General features: G+C 37.0%; 3 protein-coding genes and 1 pseudogene across 4 annotated transcripts in view; 1 reads left to right on the forward strand and 3 right to left on the reverse strand.

Annotated features, from left to right (window-relative positions):
• Positions 1–17,189, reverse strand: part of LOC113499480 (DE-cadherin) — a 519,450-nt gene that overhangs the window by 430,565 nt on the left and 71,696 nt on the right. The gene's annotated exons all lie outside the window — the stretch shown is intronic.
• LOC113499488 (protein ALP1-like) lies at positions 2,821–6,021 on the reverse strand. The gene is made up of 2 exons (XM_026879993.1): positions 5,582–6,021; positions 2,821–4,508 (listed from the first exon to the last, which is right to left on the reverse strand). Exons 1-2 carry the CDS (start codon positions 5,935–5,937, stop codon positions 3,611–3,613), a joined length of 1,254 nt encoding a protein of 417 aa, XP_026735794.1. The 5' UTR covers positions 5,938–6,021; the 3' UTR covers positions 2,821–3,610.
• Positions 6,182–11,853, forward strand: LOC113499502 (annotated as a pseudogene).
• Positions 12,564–14,302, reverse strand: LOC113499495 (protein ANTAGONIST OF LIKE HETEROCHROMATIN PROTEIN 1-like). Its single transcript, XM_026880000.1, has 2 exons — positions 14,039–14,302; positions 12,564–13,479 (listed from the first exon to the last, which is right to left on the reverse strand). Exons 1-2 carry the CDS (start codon positions 14,279–14,281, stop codon positions 12,670–12,672), a joined length of 1,053 nt encoding a protein of 350 aa, XP_026735801.1. The 5' UTR covers positions 14,282–14,302; the 3' UTR covers positions 12,564–12,669.

Below are 17,189 nucleotides of genomic sequence, written 5' to 3' on the forward strand. Positions count from 1 at the left end.
CCAAGGCGCTTAAATTGCCTAGAAAAGAAATAGAAACCAAAGTTCATACCCTGCCTTCGCAATTTGTCCGAGAAAGGAAGAAAGTGAAATCGTCAAAAACTACTGGTAGTGGACGAGAGGACGTGAAGTCCAGTGCATGGTTTGCGTACGATGCAATGAAATTTTTGCTAAAGGGAGCCACAACTTCTGGAAGCTTGGACACTTTGGACACAAACGTAAGTCATACTTTAGTTATTTTGTCATTTGTAATCAGTAATCACGGTCACATCACCTGCGACAAATTTAGCGCAAACGGGTTTATTTTTATTTATATTTATAATTTATTGTACGGACACACAAGGAAAGGAAAAGTGACAAATTAATATGTACCTATATTATTTACATAAACTAAGATTTGTACACACCTCACCCACAAAACTTCACTTCTAAAAGGATTGACGTTGTTCAGTAACATTAAAAGAAAAAATATCGTACAATACTAGTTTATTCATTTAAAAATTATTCTGCCAGGGAACACGTCCTTCTTCACTCATGAAACATTCAGCAAATTTGTTTCTTATTTCCATAGCAGATTCAGGGTAGCGTCTTCCCATAGCATTTAAATTCGACATATTAACAGAGCCAGTTTCTCTGCGCCAAGATCCTTCTAAAATATCGTGATCCACATTTTCAGAATCAAAAGTCCCATGTGGGTTGTACAGTGATCTCGATTGACTATTTCGCCTTAAAAATTATGGAGGTATACGCACGCCATTACAACAACTTCAGCATTAAAGGGTAGGATGGTTATGGGAGTTCGGAATATACGAAATACAACACCTAAGATACCAAACACATTTTCGACAATTCTTCTAGCTCTTGACAATCGATAGTTGAAAATGCGTCTTGTTGTACCCACGTCATGATTACCGGGATATGGCTTCATCATGTTTTCTGTCAGTGCAAAGGCGCTGTCTCCTACAAGTACGTAAGGCATATTCGGCCCATCTTGTCGTATTGGGTCTGGAGTTGGCCAGTTGAGTTGGTTATCAGCTAAAGCTTTATAAAAAGCAGTCTCTTGGAATACTCCACTGTCAGAAGATTTTCCTTTAGCACCACAATTTGCATAGATAAAATTGTAATTTGCATCGACAATACCCAATAGGACAATACTAAATTGTTCCTTATAGTTAAAATAGTCACTTCCCGAATTCGAAGGAGCTTGGATTAAAACGTGTTTACCATCTATAGATCCAACGCAATGCGGAAAATTCCATATATTTTCAAAGCTTTTAGCCTTGCTTTTCCATTCATTTGCAGTAGCTGGGACCTGTAAAGAAATAAATATACATTAAATACTATTTTTGCGTACTAATAATTAAGGATTCATGTCACACAGATGTTTGATATAATACAATACGTGTTTTATACTTAGTATATTCTTATTATAATAATTGACTTAATATTTATATCATTATTTTTTCAGAGTCCACAAAGCAAAAACTCGATTTCGTCTCCGGATGAAGATGTCGTTCTACATTCTCAATCTACCGTTCCGGAATTTCAATCTCCTCATCAACTAGAATCGCAATCTACCATTGATCAAGCAGAGCAACCCACAATCCCTGCACCAACACCTTCATCGTCACGACCAACTCGGAAGAAGAGCCACCCCAATGAAGATAGATTGGAGGAGGCTTATGAAGTTCTGCATGCTGCTAAAAACAGAATGATGTCCCGAGATGAATTCGATGTTTATGGACAGTACGTAGGAACTGAGTTACGTGCATTAAATGACGAACACAGTGTAATTATGGCTAAATATTATATTAATAATATTTTATTAGATGCACGCTTAGGAAAATACCGTACAAGTTATAATAATCAAAGCCAGTCAGTTGTACAACAGGGCTATAGCACTGCATCCAGTGATATTAGCCCCGAGCCTTCTGAAGAGCATATTATACAAAATATACTTGCAAATATGGATTCCTCGAGCACTAATAGCATTGATGGCACTAATACTAATTAATTTACGTTGATCGTTATATCCATCTCGTACTCTTTAAAATTTATTTTACTGAAGATTAAAATACAATTATAAATAAAATGTATGCGTTTTCTTCAACTTACCTTTACAAATATCTTCAATTTTTATATCAGTTCTTTACAAACTTCTGGTACTATTTTACGTATTAGTTGTTTTGACACTCGAAAAGTGTACGACAAAGAAGCATAAGAATCTCCAGTCGACAAGTACCTCAATGTAATGGCTAGTCTGATATGAGGACTAATAGCGTTCCGTAATATTGTATCCTGTTTGGTTATGGAAGGTGCGATCATTTGCAATAAAGTTTCAAAATCAGATGATGACATGCGAGTAAAATTCACAAACGATCCGTCAGACATTCGGAGATCACTTAGAATATTAACTCTTCTTTCTCGTTGTAATAAGAAATTCCGCATCCACCACCTTCTCTTTCTCTTACGTTTCAATACACTCGATATAATTACTATGTACGCAGCACTAATAGCCACAACCTCCTCGGGCAACATTTCTATAAACACTGAGAAGTGTGGTCGACAAAATGTTCCGCGACATGTATGTCGGCACATTCCACGTAGTTGTTGAGGAACATGTTCCGCAACATGTTGCTCCATTTGTCCCCTAGTGTATCCGTGGCTTTAAAAATATTCAACAAAGACAGTGTACTCAGTATATACCTACATCAAGAAACCAATGGGATCAAGGCCATCAAGGATATTTAAGTGGTACAGCATCCTCAAATGCGCAATCGTCAACATATGGACATTCTACAGCTGCTAGATCGGGCTATGCAATAAGGGCCCTCGCCCACGGCGACTTTTTGTAGCGATGCAGTCGCGCGTTTAGCAAACGCGCGACTGCATCACTTCTAACGCGTGTTAGTCGCATTTGCAACGCGCTACTGCATCACGATTGTATCGATACAAACGCGCGACCGTGTCGGACGACATCGGTAGAGAGAACGGAGGGGGGAGGGAGTGTGGCGCGGCGCGTGATTGGGAATCGGCATCATTGCAACGTGCAACACAGACAGGTCCAGAGTGCATGCTATTGTCCGTCACAGGCGTAAAATGGAGTCATTTGACACTGAAACGTTTATTACGGCAATTCAGGAGCGTCCTGTAATATGGGACTCACGTCTTCCTGAGTATTCGAATAAGATTGCAAAAAGGAAGGCATGGGAAGAGATAAATGAATTATTTAATGCAGAATTTGGAGAAAAAACTAACAAAGAAAAGAATGATTGTGGTAAGTTATTTAACTCATTCATTAATTTCACTTCATTAATTTAATAGTAATACTGCGCTAATTGTGAACGTTTAATAAGATAGTTTTTAAAAGAATTGTTTGTACGCGTTTCACAAACATGTTAGATAATTACGAGAGCAACTTGAAAATGTGATTTTTTGTTTGTTGAGATATCTTAACTATTTTGGTGTCAAACGAAAGGTCTAGGTCTAAAACCATTTTATTCGTTTGAATCATGCAAATTGGTTCACGCGTTTAGGAGATAATAATTAGTACCTATAGTAAAAATATAAACAAGATGATCTCCTTTGCTGGTTATTTTATTGGTTACTTTTTTCAAATTTTTGAATCTTGCCACGGTACAGAACCTTCACCGGTGAAATAGTCAGTATATATATTTCGAATTGCAGTACCACTTAGTTCAGATCTTCGTCTTCTTATTAAATGTAAATTTTCACTGGCAGGTGAATCTTGGAATCCAATTATACTCAGAGTGTGATCAAATTGGTATCCATCTCGCTTACGTATGAAATTGTGCAATACGCAACACGCTTTAACAATGTTCGTAGCAAAATCAACATTAACGTTTATGGGCCTGTTGAAAATTTTAAATTTGTTACTCAATATACCAAACGTACATTCAATATAACGCCTTGCGCGTGTCAAGCGGTAATTGTATATTCTCTTATTTCGTGGTAAATGTTTACCAGCGTATGGTCTTTGCAAGTGTTCGGATAAGGCAAATCCTTCATCGCCAATAAATGAAAACGGTATAGGTATTCCATTGTTACATATAGGTCTCGGTTGAGGTATTTTAAAATTTCCTTCTCGTATTTTCTTAACCCATTCGCTGCTGTCATGTATTGTTGAATCGGAGCTCTTTCCATAGCATCCGACATCGATAGCTATGAAATTATAATTAGCGTCACATATTGCTAGCAACACGATGGAAAAAAAATGTTTGTAATTGTAATATTCTGAGCCGGTATGACATGGTTTTATAATTCTTATATGTTTTCCATCTATTGCTCCAATTATGTTAGGAAAATTTGCATGTTTCATAAATCCTTCAGCGGTTTTTAAATGTGATTCTTCTATTGGTTCTGGCATGGATATGACTTTTAATTTATTCCATATTACTTCTACGGTTTCTTTAACAATTCTGCGTGCAGTAGTATGTCCACATTTAAAATCTATATGAAGATCTGTGAAATTACATCCAGTTGCTAAGTACCTGAAAAAGAATATAAATTACTAAAGATTACATTATATTTATGGCCTTGGTCTAATTTCACGAAAGTTACATGCTACAAAACTACAAGTGTAAAGTGGCAATACTGTCATATCAGCCAATCACGTCGTGCGGTCCTGCAACGCGATTGGCTGATATAACTGTGTTGGCACTTTACAGTTGTAGTTTGTTACTTTCATCAAATGAGGTCCTGTTAAACTTGTATATATTTTTTCAGCTGTGGAACTCCAGAAAAAATGGAAAAGTTTAAAAGATTCCTACAACAGAGAACGGGCAAAGGCAAAGAACTGTTCTAGTGGGTCCGGGGCTAAACCGAGAAAACAATATGTGTACTATAAATATTTGTCATTTTTACAACCTTTGACCGAAATCAGACCGCCAAGTCGACCTACAGTTACTGAGGGAACCGACTCCGAAGATTGTTCGGAATCTTTTGTAATGCCAAAATCAAAGAAGCTTAAAACAAGTGATGATGCAGAAAATAAATTATACGAAATTCTGACTGAAAAATTGAACAAAGTCACGCCAACCATTCAACATCCAGATCAACATTTTTTACTTTCTCTTTTTCCACATTTTCATTCCATAAAGGAAGAATATAAACTCGATGCAAAAGCCGAAATGATAAATTTGCTTCGAAAATATAACAATAGGGCACAGACGTCTGCATACGTCAGTCACTATGGATATCAGTCTGGATATCAAAGCTACGACACAACAGCTCGTACAAGTACTGAAAGTAGCGTGTCGCAATCGCAACTAATAAGTAACAACACACTGCCAACGCCTGCTAGTACCAACATCAATACTGCAGCTTCGTTGCAATATAATGATGATGAATATAATTATATTAATGATGATTCTACACAAGATTCTATTATCACAAATCTATATTCACCGTAAAGTAAAAATTAAGAAATTACAAACCTGTTTAAGATTTATTTTTTAAATGTGGACAACACCACATATTACATTATATAATACAACTTTCAGTACCACTGTGCCTTTGAATGAACCATTAAAAGATAATTAATATAATATTTGGTTCTTCTTACCTTAAAGTGATGGTTAGTCGTTCTTCAGCTGATATACATTGTCTCATCATTGTATTTCTGCGTGTCAACTCTGGTTTTACAATGGAAAGCAATTCACAAAACGTCGAATATGACATTCTATAACAACTTTTGAATTTAAAATCATATTTTTTGAGTTGTTTGAATGTTGTTACATGATGTCCACAAAGTAATCTCTGGGTATTAAATGGATGCATCCAATATTGACGCTGCTTCCGTTGCCTACGCTTCGGCTGCTTACGTAAAAGCAGCACCAAAGACAACGTGACTAATGTTGCCTCAACGGAGTCCATCTTGCAACTGTACTGATCCAAGTTATTTTTGTATCGTAACTGCATCGCGACCGAATCGCGTTTGCATCGCGACTGAATCTGGTCCCGTGGGCGCGGGCACACAGCTAGCGACTGCTTCGCGTCTGTATCGATGCTACGCGCGAGAGCATCGCGACTGCATCGCTACAAAAAGTCGCCCGTGGGCGAGGGCCCTAAGTCGTCCACAGACGTCTTCTCATGATTTTGGACACGGTTCTGGTTTAGAGCCAATCCACTACCGACCCGAATCACAATTATCTGTACATAGTGTAAATGCGGAAAGTATCTCGGCAGATTCTCAAGTTTCTATTGAAGACGAGTTCGATTTTAGTACCGCACTTGAGTAGCATTTTCAGCGTAGTGTATTTTTTGATTTACTTGTTCTTAAATTAATAGTTATTAAAATTCAATTACATGTAATAATTTTGTTTGTGTGCAATAAACAATTTTAAACTAAAATATGTCATTTAATTTTGTACCTACTTACCTCAGAGTTACAGCCAATCTTTCTGCGGGCGATATACTCTCTCGCATAAAAGTATCTTGATGTTTTAGTTCCTGGGATAATTTTTGGAGCAAGTTGTCGAATGTAGTTTTCTGCATTCTAAAATAATTGTAAAACTTGTCTTCATCTTCTCTCAATTGATTCTTGACAAGTGTATGAAACGCGCCATATTCCTCCCTTTTTACTAAAATCGGATGTATCCAAAACCTTACTTCCCTTTTTTTTCTATTTTCTTTTTCCTATATATGTAATAAGCAACTATAATCTTTTTTTTCGTAAGAAAATTCATGACGCAGCACGTCCTACACAGCCCGAGTAAGGGCTCCCACACAAAACCGCGAATTCGCATCGCATCGCAAGAATTTCCGATCTGCTTCGCATCGCACATTCCTGCGATATTACGTCATCCTTGGTGACGCCATTTTAGTCCGCTCTCAGACAGCTTTAGAGAAAGACGCGCGGGGACTGCTCCGCCTTCTTTGTTTATAAAAAAATGGCGGAATATGATATAGATTTTTTAATATCTTTAATTGAGGAGCGTCCCGTCCTTTAGGACACAAGTGATGAGCATTATAAAAATAAATTTATTAAGCAAGATGCGTGGAAGAGCGTCTGTGAAAGTTTGTTTCCAAATTTCCAAGACAAATAAAACAGTGAAAAAACAAAACTTGGTAAGTACTTTTAAAAATTTCTACAACAATTCAATCAATGCATATAAGTATGAATTAAATAGCGTGCCCGCATGTAAGAGGGCTTCCAGAATCTGTCGCGGTATTCGTGATGAGCATCGACTAATGTTGTGTTTCTGACCTATTTTAATTTTCTTTTATATGACATTAACAATTATTTTGTTTGCTTATAAAGTTGAATTATGTCTTTTTTTTAATAAATTACGTTTTAAAATTGTTATTACTCATTTCTGATGTTTGTCCTATGCCCATTATTTATCTTAAAGTACCTACTGTATATCTATTTAGAACTAAGCAAGTACTTCTATAATTTCATTTTTTTTTTAATTGCCACTTCAAGGCTCCAAAGACACTAGAAAAATAATTCGAAAACTTATCTCTTATTAAATTTGCACTCATTATTCTTGCATTCAACGTCTGTAGGCTTTGTAGTTCAGAATCATCTATGATCATTTCTACGGGGGATTGTAATCCATCGCGGTTCAGTACAAAGTTGTGTAATATACAACAAGCTTTGACAATATCGACTGCAAAATTAATTGAGACGGCCCCAGTTGCGTCCGCAGTGTGCCGCCGTAGTTCGACCAGTGCGTATGTGACCGACGCAGTGAACACAATGGATGAAAAACTTATTGAAAGTGTGAAAAAGTTTCCGTGCATTTGGAACACATCTTCAGAATTTTACAAATGCAACGAAACAAAAGATGCTGCGTGGGACCAAATAATAATTGAAACAAACATATCGGATGGTAAATAATATTGTGTATTTTTATTCTATAATACCCTCTAGTAGGTACATATTGATATCTTTTTTTTATTTAACAAAATAATACCTAAATAATGTCCGCGGCTGGCCAAACTATCCAAATCTGTCACACATCACTGACTATAGATTCTTTTCAAAATTCGAGTATCTTGCCATGGAACCTTCCCCTGATTATTGAAGTATGAACAATACATTTCGCGAACTTGAAAACCATAATTAATAGAATGTTGTGTTTGTGTAATATCACCAACTGATAATAATGTTTGCTCCATGTTATTTTCAATATTGTTTATATAATCAGGTTGTCTTTGAATTAAATAATTGTGCAAAACACATGTTGCTTTTATTACCTTGTCAACTGTTTCTATTTTGCATTCGAAATCTTTATGATACACGTACCACTTTCTCGTCAATACACCGAAAGTTGCCTCAACAATGCGACGTGCTCTTGATAATCGGTAATTAAATATTTTTCTTTCTGCGTTTAGTCCATCACGTGGGTATGGCCTCATAAAATTTTCCATTAATGGAAAAGCTTCGTCTCCTATAAATACGAACGGCATTTTTGCACCACCTTGATACAATGGTACCGGCTCAGGTAAATTCAATCTCTTCTCTTTTAGACTCTTTCCGAAAATGCTGTTATCAAAAATTCCTGCATCAGAAAATCTTCCCATAGATCCCACATCAACCATTCTGATTTTCCTTCTGGCATCAGCTAAACACATCAATACTACAGAAAATCTCTTTTTGTAGTTGAAAAACGAGGACCCAGTTTTCGAGGGAGCCTTGATATATACGTGCTTGCCATCAAGAGCACCTGTACAATTTTTAAATTGCCATAGTTCATCAAAATCTTTTGCTATTTCTTTCCAGTCGTTTTCTGTTGGTTGCGGCATGACAAGAGGTTGCAATTCATTCCATAAAGCATCACAAACCTCATCAATAATTCTTGATACACTTTTTAATCCAATTCTAAAATTTTCTCCCATCGTTGTAAATGAGTGGCCGGTTGCTAAATACCTGAAAAATAAAAGTAATATTTTTTTATAAATAGACCATGGAATAATTTTTTGTGTTTGTTGATTGTTTCAGTTAAAACTGCCAAGTCGCGATGGAAACAACTGAGAGATAATCATCGAGATGCCTTAAAAAGACAAAATGCAACAAGGAGTGGACAGGCTAGAAAACAACGAAAAGAATGGAAATATCAGAAAGCCATGTCATTCTTATTGCCTTACATGTGTAACAGAGACCGGTCATCAAATTTTGCGCCCTTGGATGACTCAGTAAGCGAAACTTCAAATCCGCCAAATAGCATTGATGAGAGTTCACGGGAATCATGCAATTTGTTGCCATCAAATTCAAATAATCTTCCTTCTGTCGATGTTCCTAATGATTCAACAGCTTCTGGGCCTCTCCCATCCACATCCAAAAAAAGAAAGAACGATGAAATTCTAGATCTTTTGAAAAAAAATCAAAAACGCCGCGAACTGTTGGAACAAGAACGGATAGAAGTTAAAAACATGATGTCAGCTAGTGATAAGTACGATGAAATAGACTTTTTTTTTTATTTTTGGCTGCATCGGCGAAAAAGCTGCCGTATTATTTACAACTACAAATTAAAAAAACCTGCTTTAATGCGGTAATATCAGCTGAAGAAAGTAATCTTCAACATAGTTGGTATTCTCCGAATAATTATGGTTATTCTACAGCCTCATCAACACCTACAACAGATAATATCAATACTAGTATCGATATCGATACTCCTAGTGCTCCAAATGATATTAACACTAGTATTAATACTCCTAGCGCTTCACAAATTCAAACAACCCAGGATATTGAAACATCTGCAGCAGAGCAAACAGGACCCAATGAAAATGCGGACAACTTTGAGACAGATTATGATTTTTAAATTAATATAACATGGCATCGACTGTATGCAAAAATAAAAGTTATTTCAAAATGTGTACTTACTAAAAAAATCGTAACTCGAAAACTAAAAAAAATCGGGGAACATACATGGGGTATTTTCGGGTACCCCTAGGTGGGAGAAATTAAAAAAAAATTCTTGACGTCATTCGCTGGGCCACCCTGTATGTAATAAGCAACTATAATCTTTTTTTTCGTAAGAAAATTCATGACGCAGCACGTCCTACACAGCCCGAGTAAAAAGCGCTACTAGCCTATACTTAGGGCTCACGGGCACACGAGCACACGGGCCACCGGCCACAACCACAAAACGCCGCCACTGGCATATTTCCTGTATTTTTCATACATTTTATATGGACTCGCCGCACACGGTTGGCGCCGGTGGCGGCCACACGCTTCAAATCGTCGCAGCTTGCATCTTGTGGCTCGCACCGGCCACTAAACGCCGACACAAAAAGCCGCCACACGCCACTTGCGCGATTCCGCGCCCCTCTCTCCCTTGCCTCAGTTAACCTGTGTAAGTCGACGGTAACGCACGCACGTAGTCTGTAGTTCATATAGGTAGATAAATATGGATATAGAATTATTTATATCAGAGATAAAATCCCGTCCTGCGATTTGGGATTCAAAAAGTGATAGTTATAGTAATAGAGGAGAAAAAGTGAAGGCCTGGGAAGAAATCTGCGAATTGTTTGTGGGAGATTTTTCGAATAAAACTGCCAAAGAAAAGAACATTGAAGGTAAGTTTAATAAAATAATATAAAACCATATATTTATATTCTGTTTTCTTGCCACGGTATTGCTCCTTCATTCATAAAATAATCTTTTAACGTATCTCTTGCCGTAGACGCTCGTGTTACTGGCCAGCCTGTATTTTGTATATTTTCGAGTCCCACTATTTTCAAAGTATGCCGAAAATTGAAGCCATCCCTTTTGCGAATAAAGTTGTGCAAAATGCAACAAGCTTTCACAATGTCTTCTGAGAAATGAAGAGAAGTGTTTAATGGGCGATGTAATATTCTCCATTTGTTTGCTAGTACGCCGAAGGTACACTCAATGCAACGTCTGGCACGGCTTAAGCTATAATTGAAAACTTTTTTGTCTAAGTCCAAATATTTTCCAGCATATGGCCTCATCATATTTTCACTGAGGCCAAATGCTTCATCACCAACAAATGTGTAGTTCAATGGTTGTCGATTACCGACCTGCCGTGGTGAGGGGATATTTAATGTCTTTCTGTGTATTTTGTTACACAGTTCACTTTCTCTAAATATTGTAGAATCGGATGCTTTACCGTATGCCCCAACATCCACGAACGTAAAAAGTAAATTCGAGTCACAACTTGCTAGAAGTACTATTGAAAAAAAAAATTTATAGTTAAAATACAAGGAGCCGGTATCGAATGGATGAATAATTCTTATATGTTTCCCATCTATGACGCCTAAACAATTAGGAAAATTAGTATTTTGAAGAAATCCGCTGGCAATTTCTTTCCACATGTCTTGGGTCGGTTCTGGAATACAAACGGCTTTTAAATAGTTCCAAATTAGTTGACATGTTTCTTGTACTATTTTCCTTGCTGTAGAGGCCCCACGGTGGTAAGAGAGTTCAAAATCCTCAAACGAGCATCCAGTTCCTAGATACCTGAAACAATTTATATTTTTTTTAAATAAATTAAATAAATTAAAATTATATTTTTTGTTGTTACAGTAACTAAATTACAGAGGAAGTGGAAGAGTCTTCGTGACAGTTTTAATAGAGAAAATGCAAAAAACAAGAACGTTGCGAGTGGTTCGGCAGCAACAAGCAGTAAACAGTACATTTATTTCAATCTTCTATCGTTCTTGAATTCCTTAAAAGAAGTGAGACCGCCTACCGATGTTACTAATGCAACTGATGATGCGGAAACATCTCGCCCGAAAATAAACAGAAACATTAATATAAAAAGGGCCGAAAAATCCGAAAATGAAATTCTCAGAACACTTTCGGAAAATTTAAAACGTAAACATGATCAAATAAGCGACCAAAATGACCCCGATAAGCAATTTCTGATGTCGCTGCTTCCACATGTAAAAAAAATTGACGAAAATTGTAAACTTGATTTTAAATCAGAAATATTACAGTTAATTAGAAAGTACACGCATAATCAAAATTATGAAACCTATTCGGCACAATGTTATGGTTAAGCCACGTATTCACTGAGCAACAATTGTTTATAAACTCTGTTTCAGAAACAAAATCTACGTGTTTCTGAAACAAATCATTTTGTTTCAGAAACATATAATTTTGTTTCTGTAAACACTACGTGTTTATCGGTATGTTTCGGTGCTCCCCACTTGTGACGGAGAACACAGAAGCAAATCAGTTGCGCAACAGGTGCATGCGAGTGTGGACGCGTCTAAACATTTGTTTATAAACATGGCTGTAGTGTGGGACGATGAAACTGTCTTTAAATTGATAGAACTATTTGAGAAAAACGAATATTATGGGATTGCTCGACAAAGGACTATAAAAATAAAATAAAAAAGAATGACGCCTGGGAAGAAATTTCGAATGCTTTGGCAATTCCAAAAACAGATGTTGAGAATAAAATTCGGTCGCAATTTGCAAGAGAGAGGAAGAAAATGTTGTCTACAAAAACCACAGGTGCTGGTGCTGCAGATATAAGGAAATCAAAATGGAAATTTTATGAAGAATTAATTTTCTTACAATGCACGACGACAAGGGTCGGTGGTGCGGATACTTTAAATGAAACAGTGAGCGCATTATTCATATTTTATTTTTATGTTATCAGCTGTAGGCATGTAAATATTCTATCTAACATATACGAAAACACTACCGCCATAGCATTAAGCTACATTGTTTTGTTACGGCAAGCTTCCTCTTTCGCTCATGAAATATTCACCAAATTGATCCCTTATGATTGTAGCAGTACGTGCTGAATTTCTAGGTCGCCTTTCCAATTCCAAAATTGAAGTTCCTTCAACTGTATACTCTCTACGCCAAGCACCTTCTATGACATTATGGTCACTGTCTTCAAAATCAAAAGTCATCGGGGGCGTATACAAGGCTCTAGATTGTTTATTCCTTCTTAAAAAGTTATGCATGTAAAGACATGCCATTACAATAAGTTCACACTTTTCAGGCTTGAGAGGAATTGGTTTACGAAATACACGAAAAACCACGCATAAAATTCCAAAAACATTTTCTACAACCCTCCTGGCCCTACAGAGTCTATAGTTGAAAATTCGTTTCATTGTGCCACGGTTATGAATACCCGGGTACGGCCTCATCAAGTTTTCCGATAATGGGAATGCACTATCGCCCAGTATTACATAAGGAAGGTCAGGTCCATCTGGTGATATCGTTTCTTGGTTTGGAAAATTAAGACGGTGTTCCACCATTCTTTGATAGAAACTCGTTTCTTGAAAGATGCCACTGTCAGATGCTCTTCCTTTCGCACCACAGTTTGCATATATAACATTATAAGATGCATCTACAATAGCCAGTAGTACAATACTTAACTGATCTTTGTAGTTGTAGTAATCACTGTTACTATTGCTAGGCGCTTCAATAACCACATGCTTCCCATCTATAGCTCCGACACAGTGTGGAAAATTCCATAATTCGTTCCACTCACGGGCCTTTTCTTTCCAGTGCGCTTCGGAACTCGGAACCTTAAAAAAAAAGTGTTTAAAATTGCAGGCAAACCGTGAAGACCTCCTGGCAACTGAGGAGCCAGAACAGCAATCGGAGCAGCAGAAACCACAATCTCCACTTCCACCATCCCCACTACCATCTACAAGTAGCAAAAAAGCATCTAAAAGAAAAGTGGATGACAATCTAAGTGAAGTATTTGAAATAGTCAAATCTGCAAAACGCAAAATGGATGAATCTAAGGATGAATATGATATTTATGGGCAATACGTCGCTTCAGAATTAAGAGCGGTACAAAACGAGACTGCCGTAATACAAGCCAAGGCTTATATTAATAATATTTTAATAGACATGCGAATGGGCAAATACAATTATGGTTACGGATATCATAGCCATCCCGGATATGAAACTGCGTCGACACCAGCAAGTTCAACCTCACAAAAAGAACTTGAAACCATTGAAGAGATAGTTTCACAATCGCATCAGTAGAAGAAACCGATAGTAGTACCCAGTAGATAGTTCGCCTAATTTTGTATAATTAATAAAAAAAATATTGATTCATAACTTAGTTTTTCTTACCTGGATGTAGTTCTTCAACACACGTTTTATATTCTTACAAACTTCGGGTATGATCCGGCTGATTAATTGTTTGGAAACTCTAAAAGTGTATGAGAGTGAAGAATATGAATCTCCAGTAGCTAAATATCTTAAAGTAATGGCTAGTCTTGTTTCAGCGGTAACTGCACTTCGTAAGTTTGTATCTTGTTTCTCTATAAATGGTCCAACATTTTGCAAAAGATATTCAAAATCTGATTTTGACATTCGTAGAAAGTTTTAAATGATCCATCAAACATGCATAAATCACTTAATACGTCTTGTCTTCTTAGCAAGTAATTCCTGACCCACCATCTTTTACGTTTCTTTTTACTAGAAATGGACTTATGCAAAAAAATGTAGGCACCACATAACAACACTACTTCCTCGGGCGACATGACCTAAGCAACTGACTGTGTGGACGGCAGAGTTTCCGAAACATTGTTCCTGGAAACATTTACGTGATGTTTCAGAAACTGTGTATCCGAAACACTGTTGTTCAGTGAATACATGGCTTATCTCTCTAAAAAAAACAAACCAATACAAGTAAAGTTAAGTTAAGTTCTCAATCCCTGGAATACGCCGATTGGCGTTTTCAGCACCAGAGTAAGAAAACTCAACGTTTCTAGAACTGAAATATCCAAAAACTACTTGTACCAGGCATATCACTTATAAATTACAAGCACATTGGTCTATATTTTATTATTAAATCATCAAATTTGGATAAAATATAAAACAATTTTATATTACGCCGATCGGCGTGGTCAGAATCTGAGTATGAAACAATAATACGCCGATCGGCGTGCGCCGCATTGAATGGGTTAAACGAAAATGTTTGAAAAACTTTTTAGGATGGTTTAGAAGATTATCGAAATGTTCGTTGCATTTGTTTACATTCGTTAAAATTGGATGTATCCAATAACTACGGTTTCGTCTTCTACGACGACGTCTTTTATCAAAAGTAGCGCAATTAAACCTTCTTCGTCAGAGTCCATTATGATACTGCACGCCCAAGGGTAAAAAAATACAACAACAAGCAGCCACCGACCGCAAGTGTCGACCACCGGCCACAAGTGGCTGTCGCGCGCTTCAGCTACCTTTGTAGCCGCTTCTAGCTTCTAGTGGCGGCGTTTGTGGCTGTGGCGAGTGGCTCGTGTGCGGCGACACTAAAGGTGTTAAATCATTTAGTGTATCTTTGCGAGATCTTATTGCATTTGATTTCATTCCAATCAATTTATTTCAATAGATGATCCACCAACATCTCTTTTGTTAGAGGATCTGAGTTTCATTTACTGTCAATAATAGAATTCGTGCCCCCAGTATGTGAATCACTAATTGGTCACTACAAAGCTCATTGCAGACGAAATTCAGAATGGAAATGTTATGACGACGAATCGAAAAAAATTACGAAGAGTAAAACGAAACTAATTCCGCATTGTATAATATATGCGAAAAAATAATGTGAAATAAAAAATTAATAATTGAATATTTTTTAAGTAAATTGTAATATTATAAACTGAATCTGATGAATGACCTACATTTGTTTTTATTTACGATACCCTTTTAATGTGCTTATTATCCACTTACCTACTCATAACATAATAAGCCATTTAACAATTATTATTCAAACGCCTGCTTTCTAAAATAGCAATACCGTTGAGTGAAAGACACACTGCAACTATTTGCCTTTATTATTTATCAGTACTTTTCATTGGGATAATTTAAATAATTGATATATCCTTGACTTAACATATGTTTGAAGTTACAACTAAGGGCGGTACACATAGAACATCCGTTTTACAGGTCCGTTTAAACGTATATGTTATTAACGTATGTAGTTGTATGAGCGAGTTCATACAGAATACAGTATTCCGGATCCAGTAAAAAATACTGATCCGACAAAATAAGCAGCAATCCGTTTTACAGTCCGTTTAAACGTATATGTATTAGCGTATGTAGTTGTATGAGCCAGTTCACACAGTATTCCGGATCCAGTAATACTATACTAATCCGTTTTATCGGATTGAAACCGCACGAGGCTTTGCACGGGGGTGCGCGGGGTGCGATGTGCTACACACAGCCGCCATATGCCGGTTTCATTCCTAGAGTAGTGCACGTGTCCAGTGCTATCATAATCATGGCAAGCAAGGCGTTTGAAAAATATGTTGAGCAAGAAGTTTTGATAAATTGTGTTGAAAGTAGACCAGTTCTTTGGGACAAAACACTGGAGATTTATAAGAAAAATTGCAAAAAACCGCAGCTTGGCGCGAAATATGCGGTATTCTAAGGAGGATTTTGAAGCTATGGAACAAAAAGAAAGACAAGAATTTGGTAAGTATTTATTTTGATATTGTAATGGAGACATTGTTTTTATTTTAAATAGCTTCATTCTGCCAAGAAACTGACCCAGATTCGGACACGAAATAGTTTTCGAATTCCGTTCGAACTGAATTTGCAGTTCGACCACCTCGTAGCGTTTCATCATCAGGTAGGCTATTGAAATGAAATGCTTCAGATTCGGATGTGTTGCCATCCTTTAAGCCCTCTTTTTCCCTTACAAAGTTGTGTAGAACGGTACATGCCTTAACTATCCATATAGCTGTTGTTTTGTTGACGTCTAGAGGCCGGTGGAATACTCTCCACTTATTAGCAAGAATACCAAATGCACATTCAACGTATCGTCTAGCTCTGGTCAAACGATAGTTATATATTCGCTTATTTACGTCTAAATGCGTCCCGCTAAATGGCCTCATTAATTTTCGTGTAAACCGAAACCTTCATCGCCGATTATGACGTAGGGAACTCTCGTTTCTGAGCCTGTTATTATAAAAAAATGGAATTCGACTAGAGATGCCTGGATACGAACATTGAGTGAGAAAAAGAAATTGAAGAAATCTGGAGCTGCTGCCTCAAATACCAAGCCTTACAAATATCACAATCAAATGTTATTTTGAAAAAAGTTGTCACCCCAGGTGATACACACGAAACGTCCCTGCTAATGACAACATCACGGAAACAGTAGAAAGTAATAAAGACAACGAAGATGAACCTGATCAGATTACGGAACAAAGTGGTAGTGACAGACAAAAGGAAAGACAAAATTTAGCCCCGCCGCAACGCAAGGCAATCAAAAGAA

This window comes from Trichoplusia ni, chromosome 12 (assembly GCF_003590095.1).
Source record: "Trichoplusia ni isolate ovarian cell line Hi5 chromosome 12, tn1, whole genome shotgun sequence".
In the NCBI taxonomy this organism is placed as follows: Eukaryota; Metazoa; Arthropoda; class Insecta; order Lepidoptera; family Noctuidae; genus Trichoplusia; species Trichoplusia ni.